The sequence below is a fragment of the Geospiza fortis genome, unplaced genomic scaffold (assembly GCF_000277835.1).
Source record: "Geospiza fortis unplaced genomic scaffold, GeoFor_1.0 scaffold121, whole genome shotgun sequence".
NCBI classification, from domain to species: domain Eukaryota; kingdom Metazoa; phylum Chordata; class Aves; order Passeriformes; family Thraupidae; genus Geospiza; species Geospiza fortis.
This window is the reverse complement of record NW_005054346.1, coordinates 1,535,849-1,555,932: the sequence shown is the minus strand read 5'-3', so window position 1 is coordinate 1,555,932 and position 20,084 is coordinate 1,535,849. Positions and strand designations below refer to the sequence as shown.

The following is a 20,084-nucleotide window of genomic DNA, read 5'->3' as shown; positions in this document are numbered from 1 at the left end:
TAGGTGATGAAATGAGATGAAAGAAGGAAAAGATGAGTCAATGACAAGGAAAAAGGCTGACACAGATGAAGTTTCACAGCATGACTGAAACAATATAACAGCTTGTTGCAGCCAAATGTCAGGAGCTTGTTTTTTTCTCTACCATTGGTCTAGAGTTTTAATTCTGAGTTAGTTCTCTTTTCTCCTACCAAGGTGAAAATAAATCAGTGCAAGGGTCCCTAAATCAACAGGCAGCCAGAAGCAAGGACTATCCTATATTCCTATGGCAACAGTGAATTGTTAGATTGTCTAAGGTGTCTTGTGAAATATCACTGTAAGAAAGACAATAAACATGGGGAAAATAAGAAAACATATACAAATTAAAATTTTATGAAGCCATATTTAGCTTGTGTTAGCTAATGGGGTTATTTAATTGATGGAGAAATAGTGATCCAGAAACCAAAATTAATAGTCCTGAACTTCAAAGAATAGTTTGTTATTCAAACTGGGAAAGAAGGTAGAAAACAGGGGATATGGCAATGCATTCAGTCAGAATCTTCCTTTATGTGCATTAATGCATTTTATAGATCTAAAGATGAGCAGAAGGACCATTATGATTTAACTGCATAAGGCATGCTCAGTGTCTGATTATGCCGGCATGGGCAGGGATTCAGGAAAGTTAGACTGAAAATTCCATCTTAGAACTCCAAAGCATCTTTATAATGACACTTTTTTAAAAGTAAAATTTTAAAAAGGAAAATAAAAGAGGAAATGAATCACATTTAATCCCTGTTTTAAATAGGGAACTATTATTGGCTTGTACTAGACACAGAGCGGGTTGTTTCAGTGTTAGTCATAATACTGTTAAAAATGATCTAAAAGGTTATTGAAGCCACTCCTACAACCTCTTGCTATGATTAATGCAAAGAGACAAAGAGAATACTTATTCTACTTTAAAATGCTGCTTTTGAGACTCTTTAAAAGCTAGTGCTCAATGTTTATAAATGTAACACATACCCAATAAAGACAGGAAATATAGTGGTGCAGTCAACTCTTATCCTGTAACAATCATCTCTCAGAAGGAAGAGAGCACATGCTATGGGAGAGTAAAATCAGCAAAGCTTTACAGCTCTTGGACACCTTTTCTTGTAGAAAGTTACATTGTCACTTATAGATGTACCTTCACACTGAAAGTCTGGGCACAAGTGTAATTTCTGTGCCAGTTATTGGACTTGTTCAAATTAAGGTCCTTTTACACATGGCTTACTGTTCTGAGATCAGAGTCCTGCCAATCCACAGGAGGATCTCAGCATGGAATCCATCTTTAATTCAGCCCACATGTTAGGCCAGAGAGTGCACTCATGGTGCTGTGGTTCAGACTCACATCAGCTCATTCCTCAGGTTATCAGGCCAGAAAATCTACCTGAGGCTTGGTTTTCTTCTCCATTCATCAGTCAGCGTGACAGCATCCCAAAAACAGTCCAGAGCAGCCATTAGTTAATGGAGCTTACCAAAATGTGCATGCTCTGATATTAGTGTCCATTTCAAAAATTAGGTTGGCAACTCCATTAGGACCAGCATTCATCTGTCTTGTTATTATTAATGAGGCAAGAGAAAGCTACTTATGCTATTCAGTCATGGGAACCAAAAAAGGGCACAGTACAGAGAAACTTTACTGAAACTGCAGCTAAAAGGTTCCAGTTACCAATAACATTACTGAGTTTTGCTCTTTGCAATATCCAACCAAGCTTAGTGCTTTGTATGCAAGATCTGTTCATTGCGGCTTAAGATGAAAAAGTGAACAAAACTCACTGAGTAATAGTAATTTGTGCTTGCATTAAAATTATAAATAAACAGAGCTATTTCTAGTTCTACCTATTGTCATTCAGAGTACCGCTGACTTAAAATCTTCACAGACTTCTTCTTTTGTGTGTTGTATTTTGAGTGCCATGTATGGCAAGCTTTGGGTATGGGCAAAGGAGCTCTGATCTCTTTTGTTTTTAAATAACATTTAGGTTTTTTAAAACAGTATGATGTGGAAAGGAAATTAAAGTCCCAGTTGTTTTTTAATTTGAAATGTGAAGGTGATGGGATCCACTGGAAAAATCCACCTGGAATCTTCCATCTGGTTCAGTGATGTTGATAATTAAGTCAGACAGATATTGTGCAGACAAACTGGAAAAAAAATCTGTTTCCTTTCATTCTCCCACACTTGCTCTGATATTCAGCACACACACAATGCTTTTTACAGGTACTCCTTCCAGAGCTTTTCCTCCCAAGTCTCATACAAATCTTATGGCTTATAACTCCAAAGAGGTTTATCCAAGCTAATTTCTTGTTTACTGTCCCTAAGGTTCTTCCCCTTACTTGCACCTGCTGGCTGTAGGGGATGGTTTATGTATTTTTCTATAGATTACATCCACAATTTGTTCTTTTCTTTCCAAAACACTCTACAACTGAGCCAGTTCTTCCTCATCCATGGATTGGGGATTTTTTTTATTTTTCCCTGAATCATGCTAGAAAATCCAAGTCACAGAACAAAGTACTTTTTTTTTTCAAAGAAGACAAAGGGTAGATGAAAACTGCCTTGCCAATACTCCTTGACTCAGTAAATAAAGACTTTTTACTTGCTCTTTTCAGGGATGTGTGTAGTCTAAATAGTCTTGATTTATATATATGTGTGTTTGGGTTTTGTTGGTTTTTTCATCTGGGTTGTATATTTTATGCAGATTTGAGGTGATTTCATTCAAGTTTATGTTTTCCTAGCATGAGAAAGATGTTCTGGAGAATGTGCCTGAATTTTTGCCCTAAGTATTTGCCTTCTCAGTTTGCTATTTAAGGGACTGCTTAAATTTAAAAATAAATGTACCTGTCTCCTTCTACTGTCTACCTGAAAGCAGCAGGAGTTTGGAAGGCTGCTGGGAAATCACCTTCATGTCTCTCTCTTGCAGAAGTGGCAGTGCACAGAGGATGCTTCTGGCAAACTTCGAATCCACAAGTGCAAGGTGTCGAGCGACATCCTGGCCATCAGAAAGAGAACGCGCAGCCTCCACTCCCGGGGCTACAGCAGCAAAGACAAGGACTGCAACTGTGGAGACACTGATTACCAGAACAGCAGGACCCAAAGGAAAAATCAAAGACAGTTCCTGAGAAACCCTAATGTGCAAAGTAAGTGTTACTTGATCTCTTGGACTCTGAGGCAGAGAGCAGGAGGAAATGGCTAGCAGAGCATTTTCCTACCAGTGTGCTCTTGCTTTCACTTTCGTGTCTAATGAAAATGTCCAGAATTGGTTCTGCATAATTGGTCCAGTCAGGTTCTGCATAATTGCCTCTGTAATAAGTACTTAAAGTGGGCCTAAAGCTGGAGGGGGACTTTTGACAAGGGCATTTAATGATAAGACAAGGGAAAATCGCTTTAAACTTGGACAGAGAAGATTTGGGTTAAATATTAGGAAGAAATTCAGTACTGTGAGGGTTGTCCAGAGAAGTTGTGGATGCCCCATCTCTGGCTGTGTTCAAGGCCAGGTTGGGCAGAGCTTTGAGCAACCTGTTCTAGGGGCAAGTGTTCCTTTCCACGGGTGCTGGAACTGGGTATTCTTTTAAGTTCTTTCCAACGCAAACCGTTCTGTGATTCTAACAGCAGCAAGAAGAACGACATTTATCCCTTGGATCAGGGCGAGGAGCAGCCTTTAGGCTGCGGTGCGGCGCTGGTGGCGGTGATGCTCTGGTGCCACCTCTCGCGCAGCTCACACACGACAGCCCCGCCCGGGTTCATTGTTTTATTGCATGACTAAGGCTGAATTCACTCGCAGTTTGGTGATGCCCCGCACACATCTGCTCCCCGAGGCGCGGCGGGGCTGCTCTCGGACCCAAACTCTGCCCTGCTCTCGCTTCCCCTGCCCCTGCCCTGCGCGTCCATAGCGGGATCCCCGCAGGGACACCAGCGAGATCACAGTGTCCTCTAGTGGAGCGTGGGCTGAAGGGATTGTACAAGCGGGTTTTAGGACTGTAGCGCTTGGGTTTCTTCCTGCTAATGATTTCTACAAAAGAAGCCTATTTGAAGAGGCTGTTATTTTAAATGGAGCATGATTTTTCTTGTCTCTGCCCAGCAATGCAAGTGAATTTCTGTAGCTGAAGCAATAGAAGCAGATTTTAAAATGTGTTGAAGAGCAGGCTGTGTTCTCTTGCTCTTCAACAGGAGGGTACAAGGCTGGGGAATAATATAAAGATTGGTCTTCAAAGCAAGATGTTACTGAAGTTGTATGAAAAACAAAAAAGTTAGGAGGTGCTGCACAGATGTCTATGAACTAAGAAAATAATGTCAGCATCATTCAAAATATTTCCTGATTTAAAGCCCCCCGCACTGTGGATGTGAACAAGAATCCCTGGTATTTCTTGGTACATTCAACCACAATATTGTCTGTCTTAACTTGTGTCATTGTTTGGCCTAAATACTGTCTTGATCTAATTTCTTCCATTTGTTTAGTATGACCAGAGGAACCTCACAGTGTGTACAGGCAGAGCTCTGCTGAAAAGTGTACATGCCACAGGCTGCCAGGGTGATTCTCAAACTGGGGGATGTTCCCTCAAGTGATATTTTTGTGGAGAGATACATTCTGTGTACCTTGGAAAGAGGTGTGCCAAGTCACCAACAAGGGCTGAAAGGGGATTTTGACTGGAGCAAGTTACTTGGGGAGAGGAAGTAGGGGAAGGATGGAAAACATCTGAAGGAAGCACTGGAAAAAGTTGCTTTGTTATGCTTTAATTCTTTACAATGCTCTTACATCTCTTCCCTTCTCTGCCTCCTCCAAACCAGCCTTAACACTCCTCTGAGTAGAGCAGAGAAAGACTCATAATGATGAAATATTTTGAAGGAAATTACTAATTCAGGCTTGTCTTCAGACGGCACATGCATGAGATGCCTATACATTCCACCCTTTCAGCCACTTGTTTACTAAGCAGTATCATCAGAGGCTGTCAAATGCAAGAAATTGTCCCATTTGACCCTATGAATCTTTTACATAATTTTATTAAAGAGTAATATGGTTACAGACCAGAAAGATGCTTTGAAACTAGTTTTGCTGTTGATGAAGATGAATGTCTTCATTGCCTTGACTGAGACTTTTTTCCATCTGACAGCAGGTGATCGCTGAAAACATTTAGACCAGGGTGGTTTGAATGAAAAGTTCAATGAAGCTCACTATCTTCTCCTTTAAAAGATTCTTGCAGGAAAGATTCAGCCTGAATCTCTCAAAGACACTAACATAAAAACTTCACTAGAACTGATGCTGCCTGCCAAAGGCAGTACTTTCTTACAGCTGCTGCTTTCTGCTGAATAAATTATTGTTAGGTGACATGGTTGTGCTCAGCATAGATGCAACAAATGGAAATGCCCTACAACTGACTTTTTACAAGCTTAATTTTGTATGTCTAGAGCTCTGTGTGTGTGGCTTTGCAAGGCACCATTGCTAGGCAGAACATGCTTTGGTGTGGTACTTTTGACTGTCAGTTTTATCATCTTGGTTTGGGTCAAGTGCATTTAGCAAAAGAAATAAAAAGTGGAAGGTCTTTCAGACTGAGACCAAACAGAGGTTCTCTTGTACATGACATTAAAGACTCCTCAAAAGAGTTAATTGTCTTTGTTAATCTTACTCATATACACAGTAACTAGAAGAGCTGTAACCCTACTAAGCTCAGAGCTTTCAAGGGGTAAAAGTGGCATAATTAATCTCACTGTAGCGCTGCAATGCAGCAATTCTTTGGTGGTCTATGGCTTGCACACATAAATACAGATGACATATATTTTGAAGTTTAGGTACATAGAGGTACTGATACCTGATGGATTCTTACCCTCTAAATTCTTACCTTTAAGAAGGAAAAGGTGTTAACCTTTTAAAAATGAATTTTTTACTCTAAAGTCTACATTAGTATGTGACATGCCAATTTACAAGTGGTGGCCTTGTTTCACAGTACTGAATTATTTCATTTTCTAAAGTGGTTTCTAATCCTGTGTTCTCTGATTTTTTTAGTGTCTCTTTCTAGATATCTGATTTCAGAGATACTGTTTTTTATTTGAAGATTTAGATGCTAACTGTGGCATAAGGTCAGACTAACATGAAATGCAAACCTCAAAGCAACCAAAATTTCATGCTACTCATGGAAGTGTGGGGCACAATCTATCAAAAAACCATTAAATAAGTTTCTGTAAAGTCACAGAAAAAATCAACTGGTTTTATTGAACTGCATTCTTCTCCTTGGAATATGTTTTGTGTTCATGGCACGGATCATGTTTATACACATGTACCTACATATATACATATACATATACATATACATATACATATACATATACATATACATATACATATACATATACATATACATATATTTGACTGTGAATGTTTCTTCTGGTTCAGAATACAAACCTCGATTTGTTCACACTCGCCAAACCCGGTCCTTGTCTGTGGAATTCGAAGGTGAGATATATGACATAAATCTGGAAGAAGAAGAGCTGCAGGTGTTGAAGACCAGAAGTATCACCAAGCGTCACAATGCTGGAAATGAGGAGGAAGCAGAGGAAACTGCTCGTGCTGCTCGTGACACAATGCTCGCTGATAGCACTGATGCTTTGGGTCAACCCAGCTCTGTCAGAGTGACACACAAGTATGATTGCTTTCTCTGCATGGTATTTCTGTTTCTTAAAACCAAATCTTCATTTTCTAGCTGTATTCTTTCTCCCTCTGTACAATATTTAGGAACTTGAAACTGACATCATAGATTTTAGATACACCTGAGTTGTATTTTTTAGGAAGTGGAATAATTTATATTTAGTATGTGTATTTTAAATGGAAGCCTCTGGTTTAGGTTTTATTTCTAGGGAGGAGCAGGCATCTCCAGAGGGAAATGCATCCCTTGTATCAAAATATGCATCTTATGATGAATTAATCACCCTATTAAGCTGATGCTTCTGCTGTTTATTATAAAGTCTAGACTACGGTTTAGCATAGAGGCCTAAATCTGAGATGACTGAAGTTCCACTCTACATGGGGACAGATTAGATCAGCTACATCATGTTTCTTAATGCTTAGTTGTTTGCAGCTGTTAGCACAAGCTAAGATACATTGGATCTGTTTATTCAAGATACACTAAATCTGAATGAAAAAGCAAACATCTCAAAATAATTTTTAATTTTAAAAAGTTACTATGATTTCTTTCAAAATTCAGAAATATGTAGGCAAAAAAACCCCAACTTTATTGAATCTCTTTTATTATATATAAAATGTGAATAGAGTTGAATCTCTTATTTTATGTAAAATGTAAATAGAGTTGAATCTCTTTTATTATATATAAAATGTAAATAGAGTTCATCTCTTTTGTTCTTTTTTTTTTTTTAGGAGAACACAAAGGTTAGTTTTGAATAGTAGAAATTATCCTTTCTTACACTCATAATTTCCAACCATGGAATTATTAAAGCTTTAAATAGTTTTCCAGAAAAAATATGATTTCTCCATAAAGTGTTTTGACCTTTACAGAACAGCATTGCTTTCAGAATTCTTTGAGTGAAGAAAAAAACAGAATAGGATAACATTGGAAGAGATAAGCATCTACATCTTTTTTCTGTTATTTTTCTCAAAAATTAAAAGAATGGTTATGATGAAGGAGAACCCAAAGAAAAGTTCTGTCTGTAAAATTATATTTCTCTAACTAAGGAATTTCTGTTTGTCAGCATGGTGACTTTGAAAGCCCAGCCTGCACTCTGCTGGATTTTCTGTCTCAGTCCACTGCCTCGATCTTTCTTGCGCTTTTTTTTTCCTCTTGGTAGAGCTGTTTTTTCAAACACAGTTGTGAATATTTTTGTCATTGCGCTGTTTTTTTGACTCAAGTGCTCTGTCGACTTTTTGGTTAAAGACATTTTGAACTCTTTCCTCTAACTGTGGTTCTTCTTGGTGTTTATTGATTATATTGATCCTCAGCCCTCTGACTATATGTTCTCTTCTTGAGTGTTTTGCATGCTGGGAAGATGAGCCACATTCATGTGGCAAGAAGAACGTATTTCTCAGCAGCTGGTGGTTAAATAAACAATGGCACATTTGATTAACAAGGGGCTTTAAATTCTGAGCAGATTTTTACTTCAGCTTCAATTTCATTTCTGATTGAATAAGAATGCATTGCATTTTTTGCTTAGCAGGCACAGCCCATCTGTTGTGGATGACAAGTTTTCCAGAGAAAACAGATAAAAGCAATTATTACTATTAAGTCATCAGAGGAAGACCTTGTAGAGTTTTTACCTGTTTACTAACAATATAAAAAAATTGTTAGGAATGTTGGAAGAAAGAGAAAAAATGGGTGGGTAACTGGGAAACAAGTGACCTTCATTTTCCTATTTCTTAAACTCACATCTACAGATGTTTCATTCTTCCAAATGACACTATTCACTGTGAGAGGGAGCTGTACCAGTCTGCCAGAGCCTGGAAGGATCACAAGGCTTACATTGATAAGGAGGTAAGAGGTATTTTAAAATCTCAGTGAAGTCTTTACACTGATAGCTTTTCAAAGAATAAGTCTGACTCAGAAATATTCTCTTTGCAGATTGAAGCTCTCCAAGACAAAATTAAGAATTTGAGGGAAGTTAGAGGACACCTAAAAAGAAGAAAACCAGATGAATGTGATTGTAGTAAACAGAGGTAAGAGAGGTGGCACTAAATACTGAATGCTATTCTGATTTCTAAGGCTTATACATTTTCCAGGGATTTTCAGATTGAAAATAAAAGACCAAAGCTTTATTGATATTTATAACCATTGTAGGTTATAATCTTTTTTAGTTAGATATGAGTAGAAGCTACTGTGAACCACAAGAAGATAAACTTTAACATTTTAAGATTACATATGTTTGTATTCTACTAACATGTTTGAATCCAGCTGTAGTTCTGCTATAACCTAGCATAGGATCACACAGGTAGAACTTCCTTAAATTAAGTGAAAATTTTAAGTCTGTATAGTTCCTTAAGAAAATGTCAACCATAGTATATTTCTGTTTTGGTTTTGTGTTGAAAACAGTTTAATTACTTAATAATTTCTAATTTTTTTCCCTGCAGCTATTACAACAAAGAAAAGGGGGTAAAGGCCCAAGACAAACTCAAGAGCCATCTTCATCCCTTCAAGTAAGGCTGTTATTAACCTCTCACTCTCACAGCTGACTTTTTGGTGACTGGATAAATGTAGTTTTGGGCATTTGGGTAGTTTTTTTGGTTTGGGTTTTGTTGTGGTTTTTTGTGGAGAGAAGTGAAGGGAAGAAAAGGTCACATGTAGCAAGCTATCACAAGAAACAGTAGTTTTGGGCCAACTTGTGAAAATTTATGGATAATATTTCTTCAACCTATTGATAGAAAAAGGATGAAAATAGTATTATCAGAAACTGATCAATATTTTTTTAAGATCCAGTAAAACCTAAATGCAGCAGTGCATCCTTTCTCATGCATGCTGAAGGGAGCACCTTATCTTAACAGCTGGGGAAGCTGAGCTAGAAGGTCCTGTTCTCATCCTTTCACCTTTATAAAATCCAGAAAGATGTAAAAACTGCTAGTGCTGTTGTTAACCAAACAGAGACTGTTCTTAGTCAGCCATGCCCAACTTCCTCCCTGAACAGAGAAGCAGCACAGGAGGTGGATGGCAAACTGCAGCTGTTCAAAGAGAACCGGAGAAGGAAGAAGGAGCGGAAGGGGAAAAGGCGCCAGAAGAAGGGAGATGAGTGTAGCCTTCCCGGGCTGACATGTTTCACCCATGACAACAACCACTGGCAAACAGCACCATTCTGGAACTGTGAGTCTTATGTCAAAATGCAGATGTGACCTAGGTTATCCTCTGCTGTATCACTGGTTTTCCACTTCATGCAATCAGAGCATTATTCTGACCTTTAATGTTGTCAAAAAACTTCAGCACATGAAAGGTCTACTTTAACATTTTTATTTCAAAGTATATAATAAACAGCATATCATGAACAAAATGCAGATACTATCCCTCATGACTTCTTCCCATTATTCCACTTTTTATACGCTAAAATATTTTCAAAATCACAACTGCATTGCACTTGTGTATATGAACAAAATCTTAGAGGTAAAGGATATTTTAAGTCTCTTTAAACTTCAAGGTATATAGATTATTATCCCATTGAAACATACTTAAACTTTTCTCAAGATTCAGCATTAAAAACCAGTATTTTTCTCACTTGTGATGATGGAGAAAGAAAAGTGACTGAAAACTTTATTTGCAGAAATTTCAAGATCAGGTGGTGATTAAGTTACAATGTATTTGACCCCAAGCTGAAAATTTGCTAAGAACAAATTTTCGTTTGGAGAAAGAAATTGTCCTCTAGAGATAATCAGTTTTGATTGTACTAGGACTTCTGCTATGTACTTTACATTTTAAAATATTCCTAAAGTAGTCATATGCATGATTTTTGTTTTAAAGACAACAATTACATTAGTTAATTTCTTTTTAACTGTGGAGCAACAAAACATTATGAAAAGAGTTCTCATATTGCTGTGCATTCTGGCAATGCTTCAGCAAGAGTCATGGGGTAAAAAAATGTCCTTTTGACAAAGTTCACAATTTAAAGAGGGGTTACTGTATTGTAATACCATTACTATTTTTATTAAGTCTGTTCACAGCTAGTCACAAAATCTAGTCACCCAAATCTAAATAAATCTAAATAAAAACCTAAGGCAAAGCTAGTATTTTATTACTGTGATTAAAGGTACTAGTAGAAGAAACAAGCATATTATTTTGACTGGAAGCTAATAACTTGTTTGTATAATTACAGTGGGCTCTTTCTGTGCTTGCACAAGCTCCAACAACAACACTTACTGGTGTTTGCGAACAGTTAATGACACCCACAATTTTCTGTTTTGTGAGTTTGCAACTGGCTTCTTGGAATATTTTGATATGAACACTGATCCCTATCAGGTAAACCCCTTTCCCTGTTGAAAATATCATTCACCAGACTCCTCCAGGGTTTCCTTAATTTTTGTTAACAAGCATAATTTCCCTCGGTTCCTCTCTTTCTCAGCTGACCAATACAGTTCACACAGTGGAAAGAGGCATTTTGAATCAATTACATGTCCAGCTTATGGAACTGAGAAGTTGTCAAGGTTACAAGCAGTGCAATCCAAGGCCAAAGGGACTTGAAACAGGTACAAGATAAATATTAGTGTTTATTTCCATTTTATTAAAATTGTTTTCATCTATTTAAGTTCTAATTTTATCCATGAAGTGTCACTCTCCTAAGTGTTGCTCTGAACAATTTGGAATTATCCATATACACCAATCATGCACATCTGCATGACCAGGAGGCTTCTTTGCAAGTCTGCACAAGATATAGATGGCAAAACCCATCACTTGACAGAAATGCTGCAGAAGGGATATCATTATTGGAGCTAATCAATAACAGCTGCATGCAGATCTTCACAGCCATAACTCTTTTCTCTCTTGCAGGGTTTATTTCATTAGTTTTTGCCTCCCAGTATCAGGTGAGGCATTAAATCCTGTGTTTATTTCAAATGCTGTTTGCCTATGTCAACAACTTCATGTTCCTTACCACAACTGAGACTTAACGTTGCAAACTTGTAATCACCAGTAACCTCCTTCATTTTTGAAGAAAGCAACATTTCTTTACAAGAGTCTCTGAGCAAAACAAAGCTATTTTTACTTCAAGTCTTTGGAATTCATTGCACTTAACTTTGGTTGATTGAACATTGTGATTTATTATTTTTTTGCAGGAATTCTCCATTCTACATAATTTGTGGTATTGCCTCTTTGTATCTCTTTCTATATCTACCAATGTTTCTCTTTTTTTTCTAATTGTTTTGGGGTTTTATTATTTTTGAAAACCTGTGGGTTTTCAGTTCTTTTATGTAAAACTTCCAGGAAATCTTTGTTGGACTGCAGCTCTGTCTTTATTTAACACAGTACATTTCTTTTTAGGAATTAGATGCTGTGCATGGAAAACTACATTTTGAATGGTTTTACAAGTTCTAAACACTAACAAAAGTTACTCTTGTATTTTCCTATATCAGGAAATAAAGATGGAGGAAGCTATGATCCACACAGGTATCCACACTTTTTTATTCTCCTCAGCAGCTTCTTTCCAAATAATTGCATGACTCCAGTCCATTTCAACTAATGTCTGTATCCTGCCATGTTGCACACAGCGTAGCTTTCGATGCATGCATTTTCTAACTACCCTACACTGAACTTGGCCATTGTTTTTTAGATCTGCCATTCTGCATTTAACGTAGCTCATTGTCATAGCAAGACTTCATACAGCTCATATTTCATGCCTGTACTCCTTAGATGTTTGCCCAAGGAAAATTACACTGGAAGAATCACCTCTTTTGGGTTGTTTTGTGTTATCGTGTTGATTTTGGATGGGTTGGAGGTGTTTTTCTGGTTTTATTTAGTAGGTCTTCACAGCTGCTTTTTAAATGTAAACTAAGTATGCTTAAAAGGCTTTCTGAAGTACAAAGAACCTAGTCAAACCTATGGAAGCAAAGCAAAATCTTCTCACTGGCTTTTGGAAATGTTGGCAGATACCACTTTGAGCAAAAGCAGTGCTCAATATGAGCAGCCTGTGCTCAGAAGCCAGCAGCAGAGTGTTCAATTTAAGTGTGGCAGAAAGATGAAGCTCCTTTGGGCTGGGACCAGATCAGACTAGCACGAAATGAAATTTCCTTAAAAGGTTGTATTATTTGAACTGAGGAAAGGCACCAGGTGAGGTTTTTTAAACCTAACATTTGAACCTGAGGAATACATGACAGACATCTCTTTGAAGGTATATTTTTCTGTTTAAAAGTATACTTATTATACCTACATGTTTATCATTCAGAGCTCTGTGTCTCCTGGTGGAGAAACCAGACAAACATAAAACAAAAACTTAAAGAGGCTGAAAAAACTGTAGGTCTTAAGAGTACTGCACTTGCTGTTCACTGAGCAGTACTTGTTCTCAGGGTGAAAAACAGATTAACATCTGTGGAGTTTCATATTTAGACTGGACTCCTTTTCACAGTTTATCAGTTTTATACATTTTCTCCTCTATACACTTTGGAGGAGTAGCTCCTGATACACATTGCTTACCTGATCCAGGTCCAGGGGGTGTACAAGTCTACATAAAACCTTTTTTGCAGAATCTTCTGAAAAGAACCTTTTCATTAGTTTCCAGGAGTCAGAGAACAATTAAGCTAATATATTTCAATGTATAGCTCTTATTTTAAGCAGCTATATTTGATCTCAAACAATTTAGGCAGCTACATTTTCTTTTGCAGCCAATTTTGTATTTCCTAGTTTTGAGATCTAGGAAAATTATTAGCTTTTGTTCGGTTTGTATCCCACTGTTTGCATTGCTCATTACAGCCTGGTGGGAACTGGTTGCTACAATGATAGAAAGCAATCCCTGTAATTATGCTTTTAAGTCTTTCATTAGAAGGAGTCCTTGTAAGTGAGCATTCCTCCTTTTAACTGCAGGTCTAATAGAAATGGCATTTTTGAATTGTAGGATTATATGAAATAGTAGAGCACACAGGATTAATCTTTAAATTATATCTTCCTATACTGTTTAGCAACAAAAACGTTTTAACTTCTGATACCAAAGAACATGCAATAAACATTTTGCTACTGTGACAAGCAGCAGTATAATGTAACATAAGCAATATTGTTCTGTGTCGTGACACTGCAGACACCCAGTCTTTCAATTTACACATTCAGCATTTTGGTTCAAGCCTCATCTTGGTGGAATGTTTTTCTTTTCTTAAACAAAACAAAACCAACCAACCAAAACAAAACAAAAATTAACAAATCCCATTTATCAGGAGTCATTACAATGATCCACTAGAGGATAATTTTGTCGTTGCCTGGAGAGAACAGATGGAATAACAATGGAAAGTCATCTAAACTGCTCCTTAGGCTTCCTTCAGATCATGTAGCTTCTCACTCAGACCTGTTTCCAGTTCAAAATGCCCTGAGTTAGTAAAGCACTGCCTGTGCTGCAGTAAGGCACTGGGCCAACAGGCCCACGTGGAAATAGCCAGAATAATAGCCAAAATGTCCCTTTGCACAAAGGAACAGAGAGCTTCAGCAGGGAAAGACTGGTGCCACCTCTGCCCTGTGATGGACAGAGTGTGGCTCTGCAGACAAGGTTGATAACAGGATGTGTGAACTACACATTCCTCTCTCCTCTCCTACTTGTCTGAATTTTTTCAAAGGCACCAAGGATATGATTTTACCCACCTGTCTCTAGTCTCAAAGGAGACATATTCAAATCTCTTATTAGTTTTGAGGTAAAACAGGCACAGATGGCATTATAGATGATGCCAGGGTAGGATAGATGGAGAGTAAAGCTTAACTAAAGCTTGTTCTACAGATGAACAAATAAAGAAACAATAAAACAACAAAAAAATGAGCAAGTTTTACTTTGAACACTAGCAACAATTTTTTTCTCTTTTGGATCTATGTCATAGCTGAGAAATTCCAAAATGTTGGTCAAGGAAACTACTGCCATGCTGATTCTCAAATGCAACTCATCTGCACTTTCCCATTTCATACTTATTTGTAACAAAATTTCTTACAGGGGAAAAACCTCTTCTTTCCTCTCCTCTTCCCTCTGTTTGCTTTAATTTCAGTGGGAGACTTTTCATGCTTACTGCAAGTTGTGGAATTAAACTGTGAAGTAATTTGCTCATTCAACCAAAATAGCTCTAGGACCTTAAGACTTTGCTTCCCTGTTTGTTTAACATATATGAATATAAATTATCTCTGTCTTCAAACAAGCCATTTTTCTATGTGTGACACAAAGATCATGGAACAATTCCCAGTGCCTTCCCAGCTGTGAAAATTCTCTGAGACTGCAGAAACAGTGCCACATTTAGAGAGCAAAAAATAGATCCAGAGTGAAGGACCATGTAGCTCTGACTCAGACTTTCAGCTATTTTGTAGGAACGCTGCAAATTCTTTGCTGATCTTACTCCTGTGCAGCACAGCCCCATTGCCCTGCTGCTGAGCCTCCTCAGAAAGCCTGTTCCCCTTCACTGGTCCCCAGACTCCCCCACTGCTCAACCTGCCACCCAGCTCAAGCCTCTGTTCCCCTGCTGGGGATGGGCAGCAGAGGCTCTCCTGGGCCCAAATGCACCTTTATGGCTCCTGCTTGACCCCCAGTCCCCTGCTCTGTCCCCAAACCTGTTACCAGTCAAACAGCATCACTCCTGTTCCAGTTCCTGCCATAACATAACAACCCACGTGACTGTTCCTACAACAGTTTGTTTTCCTATACAGGCTCTGACTTAGCAAAGGAAAAAAAAACCAAAACCTTACCACTAAAAATAATAACAGAAAATTTTAAATATTGTTGCATCTGCAGTGTGGTTAATATCTTCAAGGGTTTAGTGACTAAATTCCTTGCAAAAGCAGCCCCCTGCCATGATGCTTTCTAGAGCCTTTTATGCCTCTAAGCACCAGAAGAGTAAATCTTCTTTCTTGAAATCTCTGTGGTATTTAATTATCTTTTGTTCCAGGAAACAAATTATCCATAATGTGACTTACAAAGATGGCTCTCACGTGGCCATGCCATGGTTTCATTTCTCTTGTCTGCTTCAGGAAAGAAAGAAGATGTTCTGTCATAGCTGTTCTACCAAATCCAAAAAGCTTTTGTTTCTTCCTGAATCAGGAAGACTGTCAAATGTTTGCAAAAAAAAAAAATCTATAATTTGATATTTAAAAACTAAAATATTTAAATTTTAGGTTGCAAAATATTTCCAATTAAGAGTAAAGACTCAGGTGTTTTCAAATAAGGAAAGTGGTCTCCTTGGTGGGAGCAGAGTAAGGCCCTACATTGTAAGAAAATATCAAGGGTTTTTTCTAACCATAATGGTATTTTTCTGACTTTCCTTATGATGGGCGAAATATTGGAGAAATTCTTTTACTGTGAAATCCCAAGCTAGTAAGAAGCAAAGAATGTAATCTATGAGAGACAAAAGTTGTATCTTCTGTTCTACTTAAATAAAGAGAATGGGCAACTTCAAATACAAACATATTAATGGAGATGCCAAGACCCATCTTTGGGGATGCAGGGCTCAGTGTAGATGAGGATTTGAGCTTAATTCACATGGTTGGAAAGTAGCCACTTGAACTTCTAAAGCAATTGCTACTAGCCTACCTGCCTGTACAATTTTCATGAAGAGAATAAATCATTATCAGTGAGTTAATTACTAAAGACTGCCTGCAATATCATTTTTAAGGGCAAAATCGTCACTTTCCCTGACAAATGTTTGCATTGCTTGATTTGACTTTCCTTGTAGACCACCTTGTTGATAAAATCTTTCCAATTAATTCAGTCTGCCCAGTAAATTAAATAAATTGGTGCTGTTCAGTGTCACTTTTCAGTATAAAATGGGCTTCATAGTCTGAGTCACTATAGTTATTGTAGCAAAATTTTAAAATATATCGGAAATGGGTTTCTTTTGTGTCTTTGCATTTTCTGGCTGTGATCAATAAAAAAATGCAGCTCAGTTGTTACTTACAGACCCATATCTATACCCTTTATTCAGACTTATTATTTGAAAAGGCTGCTAGATATTTTCTTTGACAATTTTTTTAAAAAAAACCAAAATCTTAAGATTCTCTGTTTATGTTTTAACACTATTTTACAAAGTGGTGCAGTCCTCTAAATTAATTCACACCAATTTTTTACAGCTTTCATTGGCCCTAATTGCTCCATGTAAACTAAAATGAATGCCTATGAAATAGATTAAAACCCCCTTTGGCTATCATTTACTAAAACAAATCTGTCTGGTTAGTTTGTAGACCATATTTTTAAGCTATCTAGAAACAGAATTCATGTGGACATTGAAGTTCAGGTCACCAATGGCTTTCAGAGTTAGTTCCCTCTTTTATAAGTTGTTTGGGTATTGCATGATTTGCTGGAGTGCTCAAGAAAGGCAAATGGATTTTTTTGTGTATTGAAACATTTTTCCTGCCTTGAAATATCAAGGAAGGACTTATCTCTGAATGTCATCACAAAGCCCCATTAGACCAGATTTTGTTCCTTTTTTACTCAGCCCAGGGATGAGCAGGAGACAGGGAGTTCTTGCTGTGTGTTTAGCAGGGGCTGTGAACATAGCCAAGGCCAGAACATTCCTCTGCTGACAGAAGAGATGGGGTGTCTCACACTTTGAGCTACCTGCTTTATGAACAGGGCTGCTTTCAAGCCAATTGAAGTAGAAACACACATGGAAGCTTTGCTTGCACCTTTAATAGTATTCACCAGTAGGCTTTATTCTTTCTTTCAACAGAGGACAATTATGGGATGGATGGGAAGGCTAAGCTGCCCATTTTCACTGGCGACGTTGACTGGCAAGGACTGGAAGACTTGTACAGTGTGAATGAAAGTGTATATGAATACAGACACAACTTTAGACTTAGTCTGGCTGACTGGACTAATTACTTGAAGGATGTAGATAGAATGTTTGCACTGCTGAACAGTTACTACCAGCAAAATAAACCAGACAAGGATAACATTGGTCAAAGCAACGGGGACGAATCATCCACGCCATTCACCTTGGTGGAAATGCCTTCTGCTGAGGAGTCCAGCGGCCTGACTGCAGAAGAGTTGCAGCTTATTGTGCCAACAGACTTTGCAGCCCTTGCTTTGAGCACAGTGAATTTAAGTCAGGAGAGGAAACTTGAATTAAACAATGATATTCCTGAGAAAAGTAGTTTGAATGACGCACACTGGAGAAATAGTCATCCAGCTGAAAAATGGATGGAGGATAAAGAATCGGACCATTTTGATATGGATTTCAGTGGAAACGGTTTGATAGAGTTGGAGTCCCGGCATAGCTTCATGCTACAGCCCATCAGCATTCCTCAAAAAGACACTCATCAGGATAGTGACACTGTGGAAGATATATTTGAAGACCAAATGTATCTTCCCATGAGGTCTGATGAACCCTTTGTTCGTCAGACCGTAAACATATCCGTTAGGGATTCACCTGTCAGTACCCAGGAAGAGGGAACATTCTTTAAAAAAGCCAAACAGAGTCTTGCAGGAGAAAGTTCACAAATCCTAAATGCAGAAGGCAGTGCCTCAGCTCCACTCTCCTTGGATTAGATCAAGTTGTAAACCATTAAATAAGTTCTCCTTTTTCTTATTAGCAAACTAATAAAGGTAATCAAGAAAACTGACATTCCATGTTTATTGTAGATACATTTTGCAGCTAAATTGAGCCCAGTTCAGTATTTGTCTCTGTGCATTTTTTTTTTATTCATATGCACATGCTTTCAGTTCTCCACACTGGGAAGCAAGATTTCCAGTTTTCAGTTAAAGGAAACAGTGTTAAGTTTCAAATGCAGTAGCACATTCTCTGAAAGCTGAAAATTATTTCTTCGAAAAGGATGTCCAAGTCACTTTCTCTATTTCCAAATGATCCCACCATGACTGAGTGTTTCAGTTCACCCAGTATGCCTGCATAATGTCTTTTTTATCAATTATTTTAACCACTGGCAATTCTTAATGCCATGCTTTCAAGTAAAATGCACTTTTAAACTCTGTATGCCATACCATTTATGCATCTAATACCTTACAGGTTCTTAGCTTGCTCGTTGTCTTATGAAATTGTGAAACCAATAAACAGACTGACCTGAAAGAGGTAAACACCGTGGATTGTGGAAACAGACTCTTCAAATATTATCTTAGCAAAAATATTGCATGTTTTTGTTGCTTTATTAAATTTACTCTCAGAAAGGTATGGCTAATGATTGTGAACTGTAGAAGGATTTGTTTAAATTGGATTGTTTCCCTATATGTTGATATTGTCAGTATTAAAATTCCATTAATTTTTCTGACCTTTTTTTTTTTGCTGATACTGGTAGAAAGGTTTACATCAGTACATAAATGTTTTTGTTGCCCCACCTGATTTTTATTATTCTGAGCAATATCTTGAAAGCATTATTATCATTTTGAGTCTTAAATTCTTTTTCTGTTTTGAACAGGCATTAAAGGGAATGATAAAATCATGTTAGGTTTCCATTATTTTAGACACAAAAGGCACATGAGAGTAAAAAATAGTAGTTTAGTAATAATTTTTGTTGTTGTATTCTAAATTTTTTCTTGACTTTTACCAAACATTAAATTGTATGAAGTATAATACAAAAATGACTTTGAAAATCTGTATTAGTCAAAACTTAATATTTTCCCTTGCTTTTTTATAAATTTCCAAATAATTATCACAACAGCAGCAAAAGAGAATTACCTCAAACAGACGTAATTCCACAGTGTCCAACTCACGGGTGTGTTTCCTACCTGTTACATGTTATTTAGTGTAGTGAATATTTTTTGGCTATTGCAAGCACTGCAGGTTAAACTTACATTCATTACATTGTATTTTAAGTTGAAACTTTTTTAAAAAGGAGATTCTTTTAGCAGGATTTTAATAATTTTAAGAAGCAGTCTTTTTGATGGACTCTGTAAATATGTTAAAATTACTAGTTCTTTATCTGATGTATGTGTCATGGGCTGATTGATAGAAACATATTTATGGTCATGAATGATGCTATTTGTACATAGGTTTTAAGTTACTAGGATACAAACTGTGTTTTTAAATCTTGTATAATATTTCTGTGATACTTTTATAGTACAATTCTGGCTTCGGGAAAGTCTAGAAGCAATATTTCTTGAAATAAAAAGTGTTTTACTTTACCTGCTTCAGAGAAGTCCACATGATCCAGTTTTCCTCCTGAATAAGTTTTGTTTCAAAAATATGTTGACAGTTTCAGTTTTAAGCATCCATCCACATTAAAAGTGACAGGTAACAAAATAATACACATTTTTTTAGGTATAAATTATTCCTGGAGATGTGAGTAATGTATATATGTTTTTGTTTAAGACATGTGATTTTAATTTTTTTTAATTCCAAATTCATCCGGTCCTTTCTTCCTTGAGCTCTATGCACTGAGCAGCGCAACCAGCAGCTCCCAGAAGTAATGAAATGTTTCAAGGAGTCATGTCTTGCTTTGCTGCTTTCTCTCCTCCCTGCACAGCTCTCCCTGTGACAGCACAGCCCTGC

General features: G+C 37.3%; 1 protein-coding gene across 5 annotated transcripts in view; it reads left to right on the top strand.

Moving 5' to 3' along the window:
* The window catches only part of SULF1 (sulfatase 1), a 123,598-nt gene extending 103,872 nt beyond the window's left edge, over positions 1 to 19,726 (top strand). For 2 of the 5 annotated variants that reach the window (XM_031058619.1, XM_031058620.1), the window contains 9 exons: positions 2,931 to 3,147; positions 6,396 to 6,642; positions 8,385 to 8,481; positions 8,569 to 8,663; positions 9,075 to 9,140; positions 9,626 to 9,798; positions 10,799 to 10,941; positions 11,045 to 11,168; positions 17,313 to 19,726. In XM_031058619.1, the coding sequence (XP_030914479.1) occupies positions 2,931 to 3,147; positions 6,396 to 6,642; positions 8,385 to 8,481; positions 8,569 to 8,663; positions 9,075 to 9,140; positions 9,626 to 9,798; positions 10,799 to 10,941; positions 11,045 to 11,168; positions 17,313 to 18,130 (1,980 nt within the window). In that variant the 3' untranslated portion in view covers positions 18,131 to 19,726. Of the gene's footprint in view, positions 1 to 2,930; positions 3,148 to 6,395; positions 6,643 to 8,384; positions 8,482 to 8,568; positions 8,664 to 9,074; positions 9,141 to 9,625; positions 9,799 to 10,798; positions 10,942 to 11,044; positions 11,169 to 12,050; positions 12,085 to 17,312 lie in introns of all 5 variants that reach the window. The other 3 variants (XM_031058618.1, XM_031058617.1, XM_031058621.1) reach the window with 2 other exon arrangements.
* Positions 19,727 to 20,084: the final 358 nt, after the last annotated feature.